The sequence below is a fragment of the Trematomus bernacchii genome, unplaced genomic scaffold (assembly GCF_902827165.1).
Source record: "Trematomus bernacchii unplaced genomic scaffold, fTreBer1.1, whole genome shotgun sequence".
NCBI classification, from domain to species: Eukaryota; Metazoa; Chordata; class Actinopteri; order Perciformes; family Nototheniidae; genus Trematomus; species Trematomus bernacchii.
In genome coordinates, this window is record NW_022987705.1 from 7074478 (window position 1) to 7098871 (window position 24394).

The 24394-nt window shown below is 40.6% G+C and overlaps 1 protein-coding gene across 2 annotated transcripts in view; it reads right to left on the reverse strand.

Annotated features, from left to right (window-relative positions):
* pds5b (PDS5 cohesin associated factor B) overlaps nucleotides 1-24394 on the reverse strand; it is a 36623-nt gene that overhangs the window by 6743 nt on the left and 5486 nt on the right. For both annotated transcript variants that reach the window (XM_034140117.1, XM_034140116.1), the window contains exons 2-22: nucleotides 15250-15375; nucleotides 14654-14857; nucleotides 14320-14406; nucleotides 12009-12106; nucleotides 11039-11165; nucleotides 10566-10646; nucleotides 9631-9771; nucleotides 7383-7498; nucleotides 6653-6747; nucleotides 6293-6438; nucleotides 5671-5822; nucleotides 3341-3454; nucleotides 3028-3109; nucleotides 2887-2935; nucleotides 2569-2708; nucleotides 1944-2059; nucleotides 1714-1819; nucleotides 1462-1622; nucleotides 1200-1323; nucleotides 472-630; nucleotides 221-289 (exon numbers count right to left, since the gene is read on the reverse strand). In XM_034140117.1, coding sequence (XP_033996008.1) covers nucleotides 221-289; nucleotides 472-630; nucleotides 1200-1323; nucleotides 1462-1622; nucleotides 1714-1819; nucleotides 1944-2059; nucleotides 2569-2708; nucleotides 2887-2935; nucleotides 3028-3109; nucleotides 3341-3454; nucleotides 5671-5822; nucleotides 6293-6438; nucleotides 6653-6747; nucleotides 7383-7498; nucleotides 9631-9771; nucleotides 10566-10646; nucleotides 11039-11165; nucleotides 12009-12106; nucleotides 14320-14406; nucleotides 14654-14857; nucleotides 15250-15357 — 2475 coding nt within the window. In that variant the 5' untranslated portion in view covers nucleotides 15358-15375. The remainder of the gene's footprint in view (nucleotides 1-220; nucleotides 290-471; nucleotides 631-1199; nucleotides 1324-1461; nucleotides 1623-1713; nucleotides 1820-1943; nucleotides 2060-2568; nucleotides 2709-2886; nucleotides 2936-3027; nucleotides 3110-3340; nucleotides 3455-5670; nucleotides 5823-6292; nucleotides 6439-6652; nucleotides 6748-7382; nucleotides 7499-9630; nucleotides 9772-10565; nucleotides 10647-11038; nucleotides 11166-12008; nucleotides 12107-14319; nucleotides 14407-14653; nucleotides 14858-15249; nucleotides 15376-24394) is intronic.

Here is a 24394-nt window from a genome sequence, read left to right on the forward strand (position 1 = left end):
GGAGGTAAACAAAGCGCATTACTTGAGTTACACAATTTCAGAATGAGGGGAAAAGTCTCCTTATTTTCATGTTTAGATAAATAAATAAAGCTATGTTATGTTGATATGATAATGAATATGACAATTCTGTCTCTGAAAGTTTTGTTCATAAAAAAAAAAAAAAGACAGGAGCAGATGGCACAGATGGACAGGGTTTATAACAAAAAGGATCACTGCTGACCTTGGCCAGAGTCTCGGGGGACACTTCCTCGTCAGGGACCCAAAGTTTGGTGGTCTTCTTGCCCGGGATCTAGAAACATAGAAATAATTCTGTAAGACCTGTGTCCCATGATGCAAACGGACACAAACACACTCATCCTTGCATACTAGAAGAACTGGGATTTGACAGTTTGACAGGCCCTTAGAGAAATCCAGGCTCTCGTCATGAGTCTGTTACACGAGATGAATATACTGTACATAAGATGTGTGTACCCTGTCGTTCATGAGCAGGTCCTTCACAATGAAGTTGGCGACTAGAGATTTGAGCGGTGCAGCAAACTGTTCTGGGGCCAGCTGAGCCAGGTGACCCAGGGTGGTCAGAGGAGTGATGAGCTGCTCCAGGTTAGCCGGGTCCAGGCCTTTGTGCAGAGGCTGGAGAAAAACACATAAAACATGTCATTGCTTGTTTGATCTGCTACATTGTACTGCCTTGTGGCTTGTATGCTGCTCATGCTCTTTCTGCATATCACGTATTTCTGTTTGCCATGTATATAAATGTTATGTTCATAAATGTTGTATGTGACGGGACTACGGATGGAAACTTGCTCAAAGCTAAAAATCCGGCTCATTTACATTTAAAAGCATTATTTTGTTTAAAATGTTCATTAATGTGCACTGTCCCGGTTCAAATAAACGAATAAAAAAATGATCCTGGGTAATGACACATTATTTATTCAGGTTTGGGAAGTGTTTATTGTTGCGGTTTTGGGTCATGGCAGCAGCACAGATGCATCAGTATTTTATTATTTAATTTCTTGATGTACTTAAAGTGAATATTAACTCAATCACAGGGTTGTTTTAAAAGAAAATACACACATTTATCAATCTAATCTATTTATTTGCATACAATGTTAAAAAGGCCAGAGTTTCTCAAACCTATAAATAACACAACTTCACTCTTTTTGTGTTTAAAACAGATATATTAGATGGGAGCGACTCACCTCGAAGATCTGGGCGAAGTGTGTGTCTCTGTTGGTGAACATGGAGTTGATGCAGTGGATGGAATACTTGGCCTGGCGAGGGGGGCCTCTCTTGGCTTTGGCCTGCAGTACTGGCAGCAGAACACTTGGGGGAGCAGGAAAGGAAACACCGTTACAAACCACAGAAAGTATTATCAGGAGTCAGAAACAGTGCAGCAAGTTCAAAGACAACCGTAGTGATTTCATATGTCCTGCTGTAAGGGACAGTATGAATGAAACGTACGATTTGATGTGAGGGAAACTCTCTTCCATCTTGCTGCCCGTGTTCTTGAAGATCTGCAGCGCAGCCTCTGCGACTTTCTCGTCGTCCATCTTCAGACAACCCAACAGAGACTCAAAGGTCTCTGCAGAGTGGAAGGACACCGGGTGAGTGAACGACAGCACCTGAGAGGGAAAGCAGAAGACAGTGTCATCATTATACATGTGGTGTTTGTTTTCTTATTAACTGCAAAGAGTGCCAGCTGATGGTTTTTACCTTGAGTAGCTCCAGTCCTGCTCTGATGGCCTCTTCAGTGAGGACGCCCTCCTCCTCATCATCAGCTGTTCCATCTATAGATTTGTTAACCTGTTTTATCAAAGCACTGACAGATAATGGAAGAAATACAAGAGAGGGAGAAAAGGTCAAATGTTGCACTATTAAATGTAATGTCACAGGCATATTAGTAATATCATATCTTTATAATGATGTGGTGGTTTGAAGTTTACCTGATGGATTCTGTGTCGATGTGTACAGGAGCAATTCTCTCCAGCAGGAACTTGACCATTTCCAGGAATGGATTGCTGGGCTGTTTGGGGCTGCCAAGCTTTTTAGTGATGTCTCGCTGAAAAGGGGACAAAAAATGATTAAAATCAATATTCAAAATAATCACATTGTAATGTAGAACAACTGATATCCCTCCTACTCACAGGTGTCATGTTTTAGACTCAGAATCTGCTTATCTCACATAACAATCGAACTATAAGCAGTTACATTTATACTTTAACCTTTAAATATATAGCCCCTTTTCAGAATTGGCAATCCTACTGGGCTCTTATAACGTAAAAGTATTACTTTCAACACATCACAAGTTGTACCTGATTGTCGCAAGATCACAGCAAAGCAGCACCAGGTAAAAATCTCCATTGCAAACCTTTTATGCCTTCTTATTCCATCCTCTTATATACAAACTGAATTGATTAAACTAGCTAAATAGATACATTAGAAAGACTTCTAAAGACTTATTCACACTATAACTTTAAGGGTACTTTTTCAATCTTAGAACAAAGCCAGTGGTGGGATGAAAGCATTTCACTTAGAGGACACTGCACTTGGACAGAAATGTGAACTCACCACGCAGACTTCAGCTTGCTTGCAGGAGCACGAGGGGCTGACCAAGGTTTCCAACTGATCTCTGATTCGCTCGTCATCATCCAGGACCTGAGCCAGCTTCTTCACAAAGTCCTGAGCTTTGCCTGGGTCCGGAAGGTTCTCTATAGACACACAGATTTAAAAGCCGATTACTACATTTGAAACAAGGACGGTAAGGTCATCCTGTTTTCATTAGAAGTGTTGTTCTTTGTTTCAGTACTTCAGCGATGCTAAACGGAAACATCCTCAGTCAGTATTTAAAACAAGATGCACTCATTTAACGATTGTGAAATCTCTTACTTGTGATCACCATGACTTTGGAAAATACGGCCTTGCTCGATGCGTCAGACTACGAACAGATAAAGAGAACAATAGATCAGAAAGAAGCGACGAGGCTGAATGAACCATCAGCGTTTGGAAGTGTGCTTCAGTAAGAGTTACCTTGGGCTTTTTGACCAAATCCAGCAGGTCTTTGACATTGTTTCTCAGAAGATTCTGGCACTTCCACATCTCATTCAAAGCTCTGCGGAGCACAGATGGACACAAATGATGAGAAAAGGAAATAATACAATAGGAAACTAAAGGCCTTCTTCCTTGCCATTTATTCCAAGCTGTCGATATCTCAAGGAATTTCATCAATATTTTTCTCGGATCATCACAATCACCTTGTTGTCTTTAAAAAAAGCAAACACCAATTGACAAGGCAAGTGACATTTTGCCCCTGTATTGATCCGAGGTGTGAGAAAAGACTTACTTGACAGCATTTGTGTCCAGGGTGGCATACAGGTAGTAGAGACACTTCATCCTCTCAGTGGTCTCCAGGTTGTGAGGAACCATGTACTGTGCAAAGACCCGCTCCACCAGCAACCTGTGCACACGGGAGGAACATAGAGAGGCTAAGTTTACATTGAAATAATGAATAACCTTGGAAAATAGGATATTTGTCCATATTAAAGGGTTTGAGCTGAGAGTCCTGACAGTCATTAAGCTGCCATTAAATTGTAAAATAGGATTATCTACACCAAGGGATGAAATTAAAGCGGTTTGAGATTAAGGGCTGTAGAACATTTGTGAATTCCCTCATGAAGCAAAGAATAATATTACTATTTATAGGTTCCCTAATAATGTGTATGCATCAATAAGACTATAGTCCAGGGCTATTCAATTAGTTTGGAATGGGGGCCGGTTGATGAAAATGATCCAAAGCAAGGGGCCGGGAAAAAGATGGCTTGAAATATGAGCAATCATATTAAGAGCTTCAGCTACAGTAAATACCACAACAGCATAGTGGAGTGCATATATTGTGTTTAATTAAATCAAACAACATAGCCCCAAGGCCTTTATAGATCTAATGGCAAGTTCAGAACTCAGTAGGCCTACATGTGAAGCTGATTTAACCATCAACATCATTTAATTTGATTTCATTTAGGTGAAATGATCTAATCATTCACGCAGAGATGCAATAAATGACAGTTTGTCACTACAGTAGCTGGTAGGTGGGTTCAAAACCTGAGCCCGCCAAAGTTTTCAGTTCTCAATTTAACACCCTCTCTGGAATAAAGGCACTCTGGCCCAAAAAAAAAACTTAAAAAAAATAAAGTAGATTACTTTTTAACATTATACTCAAAGGGCCAGTAAATATCACCCCGGGGCCGGATTTGGCCCGCGGGCCGCCAATTGAATAGCCCTGCTATAGTCCCTAACTAGCCATTGGCAGTTTCTAACAAAATATAGGGATCCTTTCCAGACGGAGACACGGCAGAGGACGGTTACCATGGCGTCTCTCCTGTCACAGCATTTCCTCCTCAGAACAGTTATGGTAACTCTCCCAGTCAAATTAACCTTAATGAGATTATACAAGATAAGAAGTGCTACATTGTCCCAGAGAGGTCTTTAATTTAAAACAATAGAAGTGACAGAAATGTTAAAACTGATTTTGATTATTCCGGCAGAGCTGTATGACATGATGGGGAAGACTTGGGAATGGACATCCACACCCTGTCAACAAATGTACTGATATATATGCACACAGATATGATTTCTAAGCAAACCTGGAATAATCTCACATTTGAATACCCGTCGTAATAAAAATGTGATCAAACTGTCATTAGTAGAATATTGGAGGTTTCAAAACAGAATGTGCTGAGAGAACAGAAATACTCTAATGCTGCCTGCCGTGTAACTTTCACACACACTCAAGAACAATGCTGTTACAATGCTGAGTTTTCCTGTTGGCAGCTGAGCAGCTCCACTGCAGCAGAGTGATTGAATGGACAACAGCCCCCTCTCACTCTGTTCTGCAGTCAGATCTAAGACTAGGAAGTCATGGAGTTGTCATTTAGGCTTTTTATGGAGGTGCCCACTTTGCCTCAACATGGCTCATCTACATCTACTTCAGCTAGTGACATTTTGCTGAACGACTTTCGACAACCCCCACTGTGCGGCACTGTAGGCTCTCTGTTGTGCATGTTTAGACAATAACACACCAAATGATCTTGTTCACAGTGAAGCGAGCGATGCTGCAGTGTGTTGCATAAAGCCTTAAATCTCAAAAACAAGTCCTGCATATTTCACTTGCTTATGAAAACAGCTGTGATTGCGTTACAGAGCCCTGAGGCTGCTGTAGGTGGTGTCTCTTTGCTGATTGTCGAACTGCAGTGACAAATCATTCGAGTCCAGAGAGAAGCTTCTGGGTTCTGAAGGGCTGATTAAAAAGCCTGATTTGACCGTTTGTGCTTGAGATTGCTGAAAAGTGTTTGGAACACGGCCAAAGTCTGCTGTAAAGTATCTCAATGTGACAACATTATCTACATTCAGCTGGTTATCCATGGGACAAGACACATTAATCAAACAAAATTAAGTGCTGGAATTTAAAGTACCCTGCCAATAGCTTAAGGCACATGCAAAGTTGTTAATGAGCAATTGATTCAAGGAACTCACTGAGCCTAATCAGCACTAAATGGAATGGATTTAAACGCTCCATCACTTGCCCCCAGGTTTTCCAAAAGCATCATTGAAATTAATGAAGGTGTTTTGACGTTTCTACGTGTTAGATATAACAACCAGGAACACATGCACACACACCTGTCATCGATGCTGTTCTGGTAGTAGATGTGAAGCAGCTTGTCTTTGATCCAGGAAATCTGTTTGGAGGCCTCCCTCCCGCCCTCTCCCTGCAGCGAGTACTTCTTGTAGATGGATGCCAGGCCCATCATGGCCTCCTTACGTACACGCCACTGATGGAGCATAGGAAAAGAAAAAAGATAGATATTAGCAATTATGGTTGTATGAGAATTTGATGAGACGTTACAATGGATTTTTCCCACCCAAGAATGCCATTTTTAAACACTGATATATGATAAAGGTTCCTCAGTAAGAAAATGAGTAGTGGGTAGGCTACATTGTTTGACAACTTCCTAAAGAAACAAAGCCTTTAAAAGTAAAACCTACATTGCACTTTTTGTATGATAATGTGTTAGTAGATGTTTTTGTTCTCATACAGTTGTCATTATTCAGGTTCTGTATCAGACAAGGACATCTTTAGGCTCAACAGAAAAAAGTAACTAAATTGATATTGTTATAAATATAAATAACTGATACGTTTTTTTAACAAACTTTTGTTGACATATTGCCCAGGCCTACAAACAACACACTGATAAACAATGAGAACATGCAGTCCAAAGTCCAAACGTAGAAAACAACTTACCCTCTTGTCCAACGTCCTCTCCTTTACAAAATTAAGTAATGCATCGTTTACTAGAGACAAGTCTTTCTTGGCAGCAGTTACTATAGAGACGATGACATCATGGCGGATGGCCTCCTCTGGGTCATGTGATCTAACCCTCAGGAATTCTGGGAAAGAAAACAGGGGCAAATGAGTGGCATGTGAAAGAACGTGACGCCTCTAACACATAGAAAACACCCAGCAATGGCTTCTATTTTTACAAATAACACACTAATTAGCACCTATTATTAAAAGTGTCAATGTGTTGTGGTATCACCGGAACATAGTGGCAAAATGACCACAATGAAACATTTTAAACAAATTCACTTTCAGCTGATTTACCTGTGAGGTCTTTGGCCAGGTCTGGGTGGTTCATGAGACAATGACTGGCAAACTTAACACACTCCAGTCTGATGGGCACATGGATGTCGTTAAACCTTTTGAGGAAATAAATTAATGTTAATATCAGGAACTCCACAAGGCAAAAACACAAATAACCCAGCAGGGATTTGCTGCATATCCACACGGTGTATCTCAGGATGCAAAACACAATTGACTATAATGTACACAAATCATAGGCTGGGAAGAAAATCTCACCCAAAAGCACTCCCTACAACCAAGTATAGCAAAAAGTCATTTCTAAAATGACCTAGAAATGAGTGGTTTTCATGTTTACCACTTAATACCCTTGTTATAATTTGTCAAAGACTTTAATAATGACTTGTGTGAAACTCAAATAACCAGTCAGAGCGGAGCACGACTCCTGACTTTAACCCTGTGTTTTCTTTTTAAATATCGGTTGTAATTAATTGTCTTTTATTGTGAATATAGAAATGTGTTTTTATGTGACTGTAGTTATTACATGTACAGCACTTTGACCCGACCAAAAATCGCTTTTAAATGTGCTTTATAAATAAACCTTGATTTGATTTGATTTGAACCAGTTGAACCCTGTTTTGTACGAATGAGTAAGCCAAACACATCAAACGAACCCCTGTGATCATACTTCAAATACTATTTTTTCCAGACGCTAGGGATCTGTATATGTAAAAGCCACATTTCTGAAACCCACCTGCCCAGGTAACACTGCCACAGCGGTTTGTTCTGTGCGGCCAGCTCAGAGTCCTTGGCTCCAAACATCTTAGCCAGCAGCTTCACCACCTGCAGCCTCTCGTCATTATCATTACTCTGCAGACACACGCACACAGAGGGATGATGCAGAGTTTGGCTGTTTCCAATGGGCATACAGGCCAAGTCATTTACATTGACCACATTCAAAACACTCCCATAACACAAAGGCGGCAGTTTCTATAGTATCAATCTTGTTTTAGAACATCGGAGACAACGAGACGTTAAGACAAAAAGGAAGAGACAAGGTGTGAAGGAGAGAGGACGAAAGAAGAAAAGCAGTGAGGATGGATAGACATGAAAAACGTGAAGGTGAGACAATGAATGATTGAAGCTGAGAGACAGAGGGAGAGTGTGCAGTCTGTGGGGGAGATTTTATCGCAGCTATTATTTTTGAGGAGAGGCGGTGATCTACACTCCCTCTGAACGGTTAATGAGCGTTATCCATCAGCGGGAGGCCTTTATGAGACGCTGCAGAGGCAACATTATGCTGACTGCATTATCTTCCTAATATGAATCAACAAACCTGCAGAGAAAGTGAACATGTGCAATTCTGTTGGTAATAAGTCAGAGACTGTGTGGATCAACTCCATCATACCAATATTAACAAAAGCTTTGCCGATACTTCTACCTTTATGGCTGCTATTATCACAACTAAATCTAATGATAACAATAACCATAATAAAAGGTGTTTATCAGTCAAAATCCTAATGGATGCGTTAAGCTGTTGCATAAAATAACTATATAAACAACATGAAAGAGTCTTCATTTAGACCCACAAAGCAAAATAACAAACAGCAATGAACATTGAAAGTCTGAAAACCACAAAGCACTTTGGGGGTTTATTTGTTTAAAGGTCACCTATCATGCTATTTTTAGGCAATAGAAAAGGTCTCAGATATATAAAAATATATAAAAAACATGAAGTGTTTTGCTCAAAATACCAAACGGATCACCCATTCTAGCCATGCCTCATATCCCTCTATTTCACTTCCTGTTTCAAAAGTGCTAAACATTCACTGTCTTTTTTGTTTAACAGAAGACCGTTGCTAGAAGCTGCAGCTAGAATGCAGAAGTATTAGTTTTTTGTTTTTGAGGATGGAACAATTTCACACACAGATATAGGGAGGCTAGACCTATACAATTGATTTATTATGGTTTATAATTTAATGTCAACACGAAGAAAAAGATGGCTGAACAACTGTTCAGTGTCAATCCTGTGGAGATATCCAAAATAATGTTCAGCTTAAGTCTCAGCAAAACTCACAACATTTCTGGAGCCTTGTAGACCCAGAAAACTATAAGAACATTCACCAAGCAGCACGGAAAATGTCTGCTTTATTTGGTTCTGTTCTACATACCTTTGTGAAGCAGCTTTTTCTGACATGAATGAAATCTAAATACAGAACAAGACTGACAGATGAACATTTAAATGACTCTATTAGAGTGAACCTAAGTGGGTCCAGCATACACATGTATGGTGGACTGCATGCAGTGCCATTCATCTCACTGACTGTACAAAAGAGTGAAATGCTTGAAAGGTGGTGATTAAGGACATTTATGTGAATTTTCAGTGATGTACTTATTATGTGGGCCATGTGAATAAATGTAAGCGATGTGATGCAAGTAGCTCTTGGCCACTTTCATTTTTTGAAAGTAGCTCTCAGATGAAGAAAGGTTGGAGACCCCTGGTCTAAACTAAATACTGCGGTGATGAAACGCCATATCATGGATTATCAAGGATTATTTCTGAAACAGTATGGAGCTCAAAGGCTTTCTCTCTTGCCGGTTATACCACAAGGTGAGTTCCTTTTTATTTCCTGCTTCTTCACACACATGCTCTCCAGTACAGGTTAGCTCTGAGTGTTAGCGATGCTAATGTAAACATGCACCGACCATATTACGTCCAAAACAGTCGGGCATTGTTTCTGATAGCAACGTTTCTGATAGGGCCTGTGGGTGTAAAGCCAGCCTACATTTCCGATTTGACGTCATATCGGACGCAAATCTGGATCAGCTCCGTTGTAGCCCCGTTTTTAGAGATTTGGGTACGGAGGAAAAGAAAGAGGGTTTTATTTTCTGGCGCTGCGTGAGTTCCCTGACACACCGGGGACACAATTATGTATAAAAGACATCAAAAAGTGCATTTTGAATGATAGGTCCCCTTTAACTGACAGAGTGTTTTTCTTTACCTTGAGCTTGAACTCGAGCTGCGGCAGCACTGAGAGCAGCAGATGGCTGTCGATGTTGTAAAGCTCCAAGATGAGGTCGAAAACGTGCTCGGACAGATCGCTGACCGAGGTCTTTCCCAGCATCAGCACCTGGTTGAAGAACTGATGAAGAGGACAGAGAGGGAGGATTCATGGTTACTGATAACACACAAGGAAAAAAGAAAGCCCACAGGGTCCTGAAACTCAAGCTGTGACTATTCTGACATGAAGCTCTTTTTCTTAAGGCGTTCTTAAGGATGTGTTTATATCTCTGCATTAAAACAAATGTAGAGGCAGATACTCAAGATTATATTAGCTGTCAGGATAAAATAAGGATGTGGAACAAAGATGGTAAGGTGATTTATTTATATTGTGATCTTTGGGAAGAAGAACACACTGCTCACAGGTGAGATACAGAATAGCATCGCTAGTGATTCACTGTTGAGCTCGAGCACACCTCCAGTTATGGGACTATTCCACCAATATCCAGTAGAATCAGTAAAAATCTGAATTTACATCACTGCAGCTGCAGGTTTACCATGCGAGCCTCAGCAGAAATATTTAGACGCATCAATGTTTTAATGTCCAACAGCTGATTTTTATGTCCAACGCATCATTTGCCCAGACACAAACCTCTCACAGTGCCAAGACATTTTTATCATGGCTGGCCGTGGGTCAAATACGCTGGCAGTGCTCGTGTCATGCTCTTCCAATTAGACGACAGGAAACAAACTCTGAAGCTACAGCGTCCACTGTTTCACCCGTACAAACTCGCACATCTCTATCAAGCATCATTTCTGAATTTGATGACTATATTGAACATGACTGCAGGGTGTTGGGTACAGAAAATACATCCAGCCATAGCTATAACAGTGTAAAGATTACAAAAATAAACAAGAGTGTGTCAAAGATCTTACATTGGTGATGTAAGGCTCGATAGCCTGAGCAGTCCTCTTCAGCAGAGCTTTGGCCAGGTCATATGCTTGTTTATTTAAATTCTAGACAGAAAGACAACAAGTGGTGAATAAAACATCAGCAGGGTAGATAACATGATCAGACAGATGAGAGAAACTATACACAATGTGAAAAATACGGGTGTAGTCCATCATGTTGTGGTATAAACTCAAAACAATCCCATTAGCTTGCTTGTACCAGACAGATGTTTCAGCACAAACTCCTGAGCTGCGTTACCACCTACCGCCTGCAGGGGGCTCATTGAATTAAAGGGAATGGAAAACGATACACTCACAACTCAGTTCAGACCGTCAGGTACTGAGATGCTCTTTTTATCAACATTTATTGTGTGACAATGCGTGTATACATGGATATATGTTGATTTTTGTTTGATTGGCCGATTGAGTACATGTGTATCTATAGATGGAGCAGATACCTTGTGAGCTGGCACCAGGTTGACCAACACAGTGTCCAACAGCTCCTGCGACACGGTGTCTCCCTCGCAGATGATGGAGCTCATCAGGTCCACCATATGCATGTGCACTTTCTGGTTGTGGCCGTTGCTAGGGAAACAAGGCAAGAGATTGACAAAGGTCAAGATTGGCTTCATTGCATGACTTTCAAATATAATATTCCACAATCCTATTCAGGCAGAAACTGAAATAGAGTGGCTTTAGTGAAATGTCAGATATTTCTCTGTGGTTTTCAGTGTTCACATTTGCTCTGCTGACAGCAGGCGTTTTGTAGGTTTCATGCGTTTCCTTTGCTGCATCTCATCTTGAAAACAAACTGTCCTAACACAAACAGACTGCGAAGCACTGATAACACAGAGAGTGGGTGTACTGGTTTATAATGATCTGCATTACAGCAGGAAGGCAATTATTACCTAGATTTGTATCTCAGAGACTGCTTTCCTCAACACTGCCAGGCATTACTAGTCTCATTACCTCCTATTTACTCTGTCATACACCCCCTCCCACCCCCAAACATATTAGGACTGCATTCCCCTACACCTTCTGGCTCACTGCAAACATTTTAAGCAGAGCTGTTCCTATATAATCAAAAAAAAGCCTTGTGTTGGCACAACTTTGACACAAACACAAGCACAATGTTGCTCCAGTGGCAAAGAGCCAAGCTCTATACTGCAGAATTCAGCCCTCAAGGTTGTGCTCAGCAGAGTGAAATTGAGAGCAGAGTAAGGAGGGGAGAGGAGGGCAATCAAAGGAAAACAACCGGACGGGTAATTTGCTGTTTCATTATTTTGCAGTAGAGACACATTTAAGGTTCCAGATGGTGCTGTAAGGGCTCATCTCTGAGTTTAAGGACTGCCGGAGCAAATAAGGAGGGAATGTGAAACACAAATACCAACAATCCAGCGGAGATGGGCTTTTATAAAAACGACTTACTTGATGACCTGGAAGAGTGTTCTGTAAAGCTGGGTGAAAATCTCATTGCTGTCTTCAAGCTCAAAGCATATGTTGTAGGACTTCACCCATGCTATGTTCTGAACAAAAAGAGAGGAGGGACACCGTGAGTGACAATGCAATTCACAATACACATGCAAACTAGTAAGGAGAAAGAAGGGTCATTTCCTTTAAATCTGCAGCAACTGATTGTTTCATTCATCACTTTTTTGCTTTGTTTTTGGTATCAACCGACTTGTGAGAGAAATATCTGTCTCTTCAGCTCCTAAATGCTTGATTTATGTTCACCGGCTAGCCGCTGACTGTGTTTAAAGCAACAGATTCAGGTAATGCAACTCCTAAGTTAGCATTCATTATGCTGTCGGTTTTCAAGCAGTATAATGCTACCTTGTTTAGTTTAGTTTCCAATAAGCTTTAGATTTAACTTATTAAATAAACCCCTTCATGGCTAATTATTTTTGATTTCTCTGGTGTTGCAAAAAAAACATAATTAAACCTGCCAGTCCCAAAATTGCTCCTGAATGTCGAAGTATAACCCTTTTATAACATTTTTTAAATTACAAAAGATATATTTATTTTCACCAGGGGGCAAAACTCTCATTAGAGAAACCAGAGCAAATTAAAACACACAATTAAGCATGAAAACCCAAACCATTCTTAAAATAATAATAAAAAGACTGAGAGACTTAGGCTTGTAATTTTATAGGATGCATACAATATTTATTATTTTCTATTTTAAGTCATTCCTACGTCTGCAGCAGCCTGAAGGAGAGCAACAACAGATATAGAGGAACATGTTTTCCATAAGCTTCTGTTGCATGGTGGGAGTGTGCATAGCGCGTCACTGCTTCCTGATTTATCTCTCTACACTCGCCCTCAGCATCATTTATTTACGATACAGTTACATAAGATCTTGAATAAACACATGAATTAGTAAATGTATTCAGAGGACCAAAGGTCAAATACTTTGCTAAATTCACAGATTATCTAAACAACTAGCAATGCTTATTTGGAAAAATGATTTGTGAGGTCAACAAGTCATATACTCCAGCACAGGTTGTCACGTTAATCTTATGGGTAAATCCGTGTTGCCATTTTTAAACCAATAAATACAATATCATTCCATCAGCAAAAAAGTACAAAAAATATCAAGGAGCTGCTCTTTCCTTATTAGGCGCTTTCACACCGGAGTACTTTCCCCCGAACTAGGCCGATTGTACTTCTAATACAAGAGAGCAAATACTATTCAAAACCATCAATTGTTCCCCAGCAGTGTAAGGTTACTATGCGAAGTACAGAAATGTTAAGATGCCAAAGAAACCTGTTACACATTCAGATACAACCCAAAGGAGGGATTTCATAGAGATTACCAGCTAAGCCAGGCTTATTTTTAGAAATTCTGTTTTTCAATGAAGGTTTGAATTTGTCTGGCGCGGGTTACCATGGTAACTTATCCGAAACATTTCCGGCTAAACCTTATTTTAAAGGTCCTTTATAGACATATTTTAAGACATAAAGCTACTCTAAGCTGTTCCACCTTTATTCTCCATGTAGATCGTCAGCGTCTGTTTGACTGACTACCACCCTAAAAAGTTTACTCTTTAAAATCCAACAAACAAAGTGAATGAGATCATTGCATTTTAATTAGTTAAACCAAGAGATACTTTTCTAAAGCACTATGGGTGATTCTAAAAGGAAAAAAAATAATTGATAAGAAAAAAGGAGGGGGCTGAGCTCATGCGGGACCCGGCAGCTACTGTCTAAACTAAATACTGCGGTGATGAAACGCCATATCATGGATTATCAAGGATTATTTCTGAAACAGTATGGAGCTCAAAGGTTTTCTCTCTTGCCGGTTATACCACAAGGTGAGTTCCTTTTTATTTCCTGCTTCTTCACACACATGCTCTCCAGTACAGGTTAGCTCTGAGTATTAGCAATGCTAATGTAAACATGCACCGACCATATTACGTCCAAAACAGTCGGCCATTGTTTCTGATAGGGCCGTGGGTGTAAAGCCAGCCTACATTTCCGATATTACGTCATATGGGACGCAAATCTGGATCAGCTCTGTTGTAGCCCCGTTTTTAGAGATTTGGGTACAGAGGAAAAGAGAGAGGGTTTTATTTACTGACGCTGCGTGAGTTCCCTGACACACCGGGGACACATATTTATGTATAAAAGACATCAAAAAGTGCATTTTGAATGATAGGTCCCCTTTAACTGGCACAAAAAACAAAATCCTGCATTGGACTCGTAGCCCGACCACTGATCCACACACACCGTCACATACCTCAAGTAGGTAGAAGTATCTGTTGAACTGAGCGCTTTTCGTGTCCTCCAGTCCTTTGAGCTGCCTGGTGATGAACATGAAAATGTCCTGGAGACAACAAAGAAACATTTATTTGGTTACTGAATGCTGATTAGTGTCTGTCTAATAAACAGGTAATGTTTAGAAGCTCTATAAAAAGGTGTTTCAAGTTTCCAGCCAAATGCTGATCAAATTTCAGAGCAACTTCCAAGTTGGCAAATACAAATAAAAATCTACTGGTCAGTAAGGTTCAGGTGGATACTGGACTAATCCTAGTGGATCCTGATTCGCTGGAGCTAAATGTTCATGGTCTTGCCTTTAGCTTATCGGGGGAGGTGTAGGGCGCCTCGGGGGCGTAGATCCTGAATATGTCTGCCAGGCAGCAGGCTACTAGCAGACGCACGTCCTTGTCAGGATGCTTGAGGAAGAAGTCTGAGGCCAGGTGGAGGGCCAGGTTCAGATACAGCTCCTTCTCTTCCTCAGAGTCCTGGTCCATGTCCATGAAGGTCTTCACAACCATCTAGAAGAGCGTGGGGGGGGGGGGAAAGGCTGGAGGTTAGTGGCTGGGTTGGATAACTAGCTAGATTAGTTTTCGACTAACTTAAGTTTGCAATAAATAGGTTTCATGTCCCTCCTATAAATTAAATGTGTTCATTTGCACCAAATAATACATCTTTTAATAATGCATTAGCTGTCATAACCTAATACATTGTGGCAAGTTAAACATAGAAGAGACAGTACAACTTTTAAAATCTTTGAAATGTAAAAACATAAATATTACTACAATATTTAACAACATAATCCTGTTCTAAAAACATGAAAGCCAATATGTCAATAACACTTAGATACGCCTGAGAATCCCCTGATCTGAGCACACAGTAAACAGAGGAGCCGGCTGCTGCAGACACTGACCTTGAGCCTACGGACCATTTCCTCTTTGGAGATTTTGTCAGAGATCTCCTTGACCCCCGGGGGGTAGGTCACCTTCCCATCTGTGACTCGAGCTTTAGAGTGAGCCATCTCTTTAGCTCTCACTGCCTGGGGAGAGAGAAAGCAACATTTGTAATGAATTAGAGGAGAGACAGAAAGAAGGTTAGACGGAGAACAAAGAGAAAGGGACTAAAAACAATAAACCTTGAAGAATTGCTGAACCTCAACCGAATAACAAAAAGTAAGAAGGCGGCACATCGCCTACTATTTTGAACCCGAGGCAAACCTTTTTAATACTTCAAGGCTGCGACAGAAAGCTGCAATAGAGACTCGTGAAATATTCAGCGAGGTATTCACAGCACACTAATAGCTTTCTACAAGCTGAATCAGGGATGAAATTGCTGTATTCAGAGACCAGGCTGACTTTTCACCGGAGCTGCTGCTACCATTGTGTTCAACATTTCAGGGCAGCGGCTGTAGCCTGTCACGGATCACACCAAATTCATATTTAGGACATTCACAAGACGCAAAATAAGCTATGACTTTCAATGAAGTACATCACTAATGGGTAAATCAGCCATGCTGCACTTTACGCTGCTCTTTGGCAACAATACCAAACTGACCCCTCTCTCTCTCTTGCCAGTAGCTCTCTTCCATTAAAGATATTAAAGAGGCAGCAATGTGTCCATTAGGGCTGAACGATTCATCGATTTTAAATTGAAAATTGAAATGATGCAATTATCAAATGGCAAAGCCTGCGATTTTTTTAAAACATTTTTGTTCTTCTTGTGTGTCAGTCATCCACACCAATCAGAAGTGCTGTGCTCCACATGTACCAGCCATTGTTAACCAATCAGAAGTGGCCCATGATAGAAGGTGATGGACAGAATGATCCAGTCACCTGCCAAGTATTCTTTAAAGTGCCTGCCCTTTCCAAATGGCTTCCAATGGAGCTTTCCTAGATGGCTTCTGAGTCAGGTTAGTAATGCTCCATCACATGTTTTACATCTTTTACAGGGTGAATCTTAAACTGAAGCTTGACTTTAAAGCAACCCAACGGAAGTTTCATGTAAGTTTAGTTCTTTCACTCGTAGCTCGGGGTGCTAGAGACGGGAGCACGTTGATACGACCTTCCTAGCCGGAGATATGGCCGCATTTTACAATAAACTTCCGTTGGGTCTCTTAAAAACAAATATCGCAATATCTGTCAGAAAAATCGTAATTAGATTATTTCCCCAAATCGTGCAGCCCTACCAGCAATGGCTTCTATTTTTTACAAATAACACACTAATTAGCTTTTAACCTATTATTAAAAGTGTCAAAGTGTTGTGGTATCACTGGAACATAGTGGCAAAATGATCACAATGAGTGAGTTTAGATTATTTCCCCAAATCGTGCAGCCCTAGTATCCATCCGGGAATATGACTTTGTTTTAGCTTCTTTAACTTACGTCAGCCAAACTAAAGCATGACTCAGAGTTCATGATTATACAAATGTCTGCTTATTGAATTTGCAGTGCAATGATTAAAATACAACGTTACAGTGGGGGTTACAAAAAGATCTAAAGCATTTAATACTAGGGATGCTCCGATCGATCGGTCACCGATCGAGATCTGCCGATACTCACTCTCTACCGATCGATCGGTGCTCTCTAAACATGCCGATCGCGAGGGCCGATCGCATGACGTAAAATTCATGACACTTTTCTCTGTACGCGGCAAAACAAGCTCGCCAAAATGGCTTCACCGGTCTGGCATTGTTTTAAGGTGTCCGAAAAAGACAGTAAAATAGCGGTATGCAACGTGTGTGTGAAGCAGAAATCCTGCAGCTCCACCCGCTGTGACGGACCGGTGAGCGGAGCAGAACACACAAGAGTTAGACCTAACACACATAGCTATTTTATCTACCTCTGGAACAAGCTAAACTAGTTATAAATATGTTTATTCTTCACTGTCGGCCTCACACATTACTGGATCAGCGAGCTGCATGAGACGATACTGACGGGCTGTCAGGAGAGGGAGAGAGGGGGAGAGAGAGGGGGAGAGAGAGGAAAAGAGAGCGCTTGCTAATTTCTCCCGTGGTATTATCCAAAGTGAATGTAAACTTGAATAATATACATAATTTGAATGTAATAATTAAGTTGATTGTTGTTTGTGGAAGCTCCAGTGAATGAGCCCCATTAACTGAGTTTTAAACATCACTTTAAATGGAAGATTTAAAGTGATGTTTAAATCTTCCATTTAGGCCCCGCCCACTCGATCGGATCGGCGATCGGTATCGGCAGATACTGATTCCGGCGATCGGCCCCAAAATTGGCGATCGGAGCATCCCTATTTAACACATTAGTGCATCATTCACAGCAACCGATCTAGAAGTCAAGAACTCCCCAAAGAGTTTTGAGTACAACAGAGGGAGGTAAGCCTGCTGAATGTAGTCTGATGTTTTCTGATCAATAAATTAAAAGTACACAATCCAAAGATGACCTCAGAAATAGAAACAACACTTTCTTCCAGCCTCATGTCTTGTTCTCTTGTTCTGCTTGTTTACTTAACTTCTTATGCCTAAACATATGTTTGTTGTGACCCTAAAAGGATCATGTAACCAATTATCATCTACCTCACTTTTGACTGAATCAACCATTTAATGCAGCTTAAAATAACTCACACTAGACATTGCGCAAACCAGCGTTTCCGCCAGGGGGGGCATCTTGCCGCCATTTGACGCCCTTATTATTTGAACGCCCTGAACTCGAGCCGAGGGCGTCCAAAAAAATAAATAATTCGAGAGAAGATCGAGTTTTTATCGCTTGAAATGACGAAAAGGAAAAAGGACAAGGACATCCCTCTGTTGGAGGGGCAAAGGAGTCTGGTGGGATTATTTTCGCCGCCAGCAAAGCGTGTTCCTGTGACGGAAAGTGTACTGCCGGTGTAGGTACCAGATGTGCACGGCCTACCAGATCAGCACGGGGTCCGTTACGCTTACTAATGACGTCACGCATTGGCTGTACGGCAAACCAAGAGGACATTTTACACGGCCAAATTCCGCAAAGAATATTAAAAAATAACAATCGACAGTGAATGTATGTTAGTGGAACTGTGTCAGGAAAGTGAAGTGTTAATTAAGTAATGTTAATGAAGAACTGAAATGCATAAAATTGAAAGTTAATATGTAGCATATCCCTCCGAAATATGGTCGTAGACTTTACTGATGATTTAGAATTGATTGAAACTCCAGACTCAACGCAAGAGCTTGTGCCTCTTCGGGGGGTGCTAACATTTAAACATAAACTTTATTCTTTACTTTCTCCGTCTTTATATGTCAACAGCGTAAACTCGCCTTCAAAATAAAAGCATCTAAATAAAACAGGAAGTTAACCTAAATTACATTTAAGACATATATACAACTGCAACGAAAGTAACAAAAACAATGTAATATCCTTTTCAGTTTCACAGAACACAAATTGGGTTATTTACATAATATGTTTACATGATTTTGTTGTACAATAAAACAACCAGAGAAGCCATCTGCAAGGAAACACCGTGTCCTCATGCTCCTGTTTCACCTGCTTAATAAAAGGTATCATCACTGCTACTGCAGTGTGCGAAAAAGCACACGTCCCACCGTCCGGGACGTGTTATTTACAATATCGGACAAGTAGATCTTTCAATTGACTTGTCCGACGGACAAGTGACGTTTTTAGCCCTCATTTATTGACAAATTCAGTTTACAAAAGGCAGAACTCATTCGCAAATTGTCCGTGTCCGCCAATGTTCGTTTAGAAATGTTAGTTTCGGTTCTGCTTGTCGATTCCTAAGGAAATGCATCTCGCCGCTTTCTGTACTGTAAGACGGGGGCGGGGCGGGGCGGGGCGGGACGTGTAGCACAGTGGCAGGGTTGGGAAGCAAAACTCGGTGCCGAGTAGGAACAAATAACAATTGTCCGGTACCGGGATTAATAAGAGTTGTGAGGACAGGAGGCGAGGCCGAGCCCCGCGGACCGCAGCTCTCTCTCTGCTCCGGATCATCGGATCGCTGCACGGTGCAGCTCAGCGTCTCTCTCTCTCCCTCTCTCTTTCTACACACAGCGGACCCGCTGCCCGTTTAACAGCCTAATCTTTGTCAAACTTTCTTATATTCTTTCTTTAACACGTAATGAAGGTTATTAAACGTTTTAGCTCCTACGTTGTTAATATTGACCGCCATTTCCTTTATGAAGTAAAGCAGCCTCCCTGTCTGTGTCCTCGCGCTGTCCTCACATCCCCCGACCCCCAGACTCGGAGGAGCACAGGGATGTCAGTATTGTTTATGAAGCAGGGTATAGAAAATACATTATTGAAATGAAAATACTATTTATTTACTTTTACAAACAGTGAGCAGCTGCAGCATGTGTATTGCAGGACATGTGTAAGCATGCAAGCGTCTTTGAGTTGTAGAAAATAGGCCTATAGGCTATAAATATAATGTATTATTATTAGGCCTATGTGTTGGACATGTGTGGTTGGACTCTGTCTCACAGGCAGGTTGCAGTGTAACATCAGAGGAGACTTGGCCAATTGTACATTCTCAAACTGCACCACTTAGAACTAACTAAACAATGCAGAGATTATTTTTATATAATTTTATTCAATAACCGTAAGAAATTAAACAGTATGAAGTGATTTGTAAATAGGAATACAGATTTGACTTAATGTTTTCATAAATATATTTTTCTCCCAGTTTGTCATGGGACTTATTTTTACCCTCTCAAAGAACCGGAATCGAGAACCGAAAATAACCGGAATCGAAAAGCAGAACCGGAATCGTTAAAATCCAAACTATACCCAACCCTATGTGTGGTGCAGTAAAATCTTACCGCTCACTTACGTTAGCGGTGTCGTAAAAAACGTGGGAAAATGTAAAATACGTTGGCGAAGAAGAAGATTCCAGTGGCCCCAATTTGTGTCCATTCTGGACAAGTGAAAAATGTATTCGGACAAGTAAATTGCCAAACTCACTTGTCCATGGACAAGTACTCTCTAAAAACTTTTTCTCACACTGTACTGTGGTCATATCGGGGACCCGTAACATTTACAATAGTTGAGATGTGAAGGGGGTTATGTTGCAGTTTTTTGAACAGACAGTACACATGTTCAGAGGATGAAGCTGTTAACGTGCTGCTACTAGGGATGCCAGAAACTGACCATGATCAAATTCGAAAATCGGACAGCCCTGGCGAATATTAATCGATTAATAATAATATAATCGCTGGCATCCCTAGCTGCTACCATAAACTGGCTGTAGCCCACAAACTGAAATAGAATGATCAAGTTATAGTAAATAATAACAAACTCCAGTGTTATAATTCCACTCATAAATAAAATGACATGCAAATAACATTTTCTTGGCTGTGGACTTGTACTCTATATAATTATGTTGAGCTCATGGTAACCTAATTCAATAAACAATAACTGCAATGAACAGATAGCATCTTCTGACTCGTAAAATGATTGGATATGGTCTAATCTGGTAAATGATTTTGTGTTGAAAAATGTATATCTTTAAAAACTGCGTTGGTGTATGATCACATTTGATTTCTAATTTTAAATAAAAGGATATAAATTCACAGTTATTGTCAAACAGGAGTTAAATCCATTTCTCGCTTATTCAAAGAATGTATCTCACCATATTCATATTTAAATGATCGGGAAATTACGTTGTAATGATAATAAATCACCTCCCTCGTTCAGATTAATGGCGATTGTTATTTTTTAATATTCTTTGCGGAATTTGGCCGTGTAAAATGTCCTCTTGGTTTGCCGTACAGCCAATGCGTGACGTCATTAGTAAGCGTAACGGACCCCGTGCTGATCTGGTAGGCCGTGCACATATAAGCTGCATCTCACTTCGGTTAAATGAAATCCTTGCGTCCCTCACTTGCGTCGTTTCCCTGCGTTTAGTCCCTCCCACCAGGGAAGCATGGAGAGACGCAAGGAAACCACGAGAAGCAGGGAAATGAGTTTTAAGAGCAATGGGACGTCCTTTCCTCCGGAGCGTCACGTGAAGCGACGTCCGTTTGTGATGACTACGCACAGCTGATCGTCTGACAGCAGCCAGCTCTGTCCCCGTTATTTTCAAAAACACCCCCGCCTCTGTTAGTACACATTTACCGACATAAACATTTGTATCATCTGTTGTAGACCCAAATACATTAAATAAAATAAGAACTCATTCTCAAAAAAGATAAACGTTATTCTTAAAATGTATAAAACGAACAATAGTTAGATTAATATTGATTACAGTGCACAATATAAATAAAATAATTGAGAGAAGAAAAAGAGATATGTTATCTATCAAAACCCAGTTAGATTAACATTCATTGGATTGCACACTTTGTTTGTGTGGATATGTAGCAAATTAACATTTTAAATAGCACTTAATGACTGACTGAATGGAAATGACAATAAATGAAAATGTAAAACGAAAAAAGCGATCATGAAAATGTTTCCAATAAATGAATAAAAGGATTTTGACCACTCTGTTGTTCAGATATATCACATATTTGTAACTAAATGATACATTAATTGAAACAAAACACAGTATAAACTGAGGAGTGAGTCCCGTGAGTTTCATGTGTTTTCTTCACTCCGCTGGGAAACTGCTCTCATGTCAAGAAGCAACAGATCAGTGCATGCGCTGCATCGTCCAATCAGTGAGCAATACATAGTAAGTTGTTAGGCCAGGCTCACTTTATGCTGCGTTTCCATTACAGTTTAGTAGCTGGGGCAGTAACTATAGTAACGCTAGGGATGGGTATCGTTAAGGTTTTAACGGTACTACTACTTTTATCGATACCGATTATCGGTCCGGTCTTTTAACGGTACTTTTATCGGTTCTTTTGGAGAGAAAAATGAGGTAAACTAACTATATGTTGTATGCCAGGGACTACGGATGGAAATTAGCTCAAAGCTAAAATACGGCATATTTACACTTGAAGCATTATTTGTCTAAAGTGTTCATTAATGTGCATTGTCCCTATTCAAATAAATGATTAAATGAAAAATGAAAATAAACAAATTGTGAACAAAACTAACATTGCTTTTTATTTAAATTAAATACATAATATTTCACATCAAAAGAAACAACGTTTTAACAAATCGTATTAAATAATCTGATGACAGAACTGTAAACAGAATGGCTGAAACTTTAACAAAATAAATAACTCAGTTACCTCTAATCATTAACCCATGTTTGTATCATTGAATTAACTCTGTGTGTTGCTGCTAGCATACATAATACCTGACGTGGAAACGTTACTCGTGGATGGGGCTACAGAGCTACGAGAAAGACAGTCGACGGTGCATTTCTCCGTCTGAATGTGGTGCACTTTTGCAAGATGTTTAGACAAATTGCTCGTGTTACCGCCCTTACATGGTAAACTCTTATTGCACTTTAGGCAACGAGCGAGACGGGTAAAGTTTAACCACACCTCGGAGAGCTTAGTTCTCTCCGCCATCTCCTCTGTGTGTGTGTGTGTTGCTGCATGTAGCAGCTGCGTGTGTGTAAACTGCCCCGCCCCCTCGCAAGCAGGCGGGGAAGAGAGAGATCTCGTCTGGATTGGAGAGATCGAAAATACTAAAAATGACGTATTTTGCAGTCTTTTTGCATGTTAGAAATGGAGTTGGCGACACTAAAACTGCAATATAATGTTTGTGTAGCAATAATACATATGACATATTTTTTACATGTCTCCAGTACCGATAAAAAGACCGATAACGTCGGAGCTTAACGGTACCACGGTCTTTAATAATTCCGCCCCGGGGCCCGTTTAATACCGGGCCTCGGTACCCATCCCCAAGTAACGCAGTGTAGGCGGAGCCGTGACGTCATCTTCAATGCGAACCACAGATAAACAACATCAGCCGTTAGCTGTTAGCACTCAAGCTCACAGCTCCTCATATCTGTTCAGAAACTAGACAAAAGTTAAACAAGTACAAACCACAGAGTGTCTGTGTCATGGCGTATACAGTCGCTGGTTTATTTATGTCTGTATAGGCCGTTGTTGTGAGTGTGGACGGTCGGAGCATATACTGTGTTAGCTTAGCAGATCTCCATTTAGAAAACACGCATTTTAAAAGGTTTTTCGCCTGCCGTCTGTCTGCAGACTTGTCAAAGCATTAATTCATGGTTTTTACTAGGGCTGTGCAACTTCACTGGTCTCACGATTCGATTACGATTATCCTGTCAACGATTCGATTCAATTCGATATCCCGATGCATCACGGTGCATCACGATTCATACCAATGCGTTGCATCCTCAATTTTCTATATTACTGCACATGGCTTATTTTTCCTCAATGCATACATGCAGTAAATACATATGAACTCTCTTTTTATTATTTAGAAAGTGCTTCAGAAATCAATAACATAAATGTCTTGACATTCATTTATAAACCAAAATAAATAAATTGTATAGGTCTAGCCTCCCTATATCTGTGTGTGAAGTTGTTCCACCCTCAAAAACAAAAAACTAATGCTTCTGCAGTCTAGCTGCAGCTTCTAGCTACGGTCTTCTGTTAAAAAAAAAAGGACACTGAATGTCCTGAATGTGGCATCACACACATGACTTGAGTCTGAACACAGCAGACAACAGAGGCTTGTACTACGAAGCTGGTTCAACCTAACCGTGATATGTTGGAGTTAGCCGGTTGGCCCAATCCAAAACATACGCGCTCTCGCTAAGCTGTACTACGACGCTGGTTATCAAGTGGATCGCTCAAGCCAGCCGTGTCCTATCTAGTTAGGTGCACGTTCACATAAAAGGGGTGGTATTTGGAGCATTCGACCAATCTCAGACACGGACAAGCGTACTGACAGCGCAGCGTCATACTTCCTGAATGAAAAGTGAACTTTAATATTAGTCAAATATGAAGAAGTTAAACTTTAAACATCCATGACTTAAACACTTTATCCAGGATAAAAGCCACATAGCTGCACCTGCAAGGTGAATACAGCTGGTAAAAGAAAAAGTGTTTGAATGCGTACATTAACAGGTTTATGAAATCACTGCCCCGTCCAAGACACGAGTGGATCTGACTTTAATTAGGAGAATTTGACTCGAGTGTTTCGTCAACTTAATGTGTTGCTTAAAAT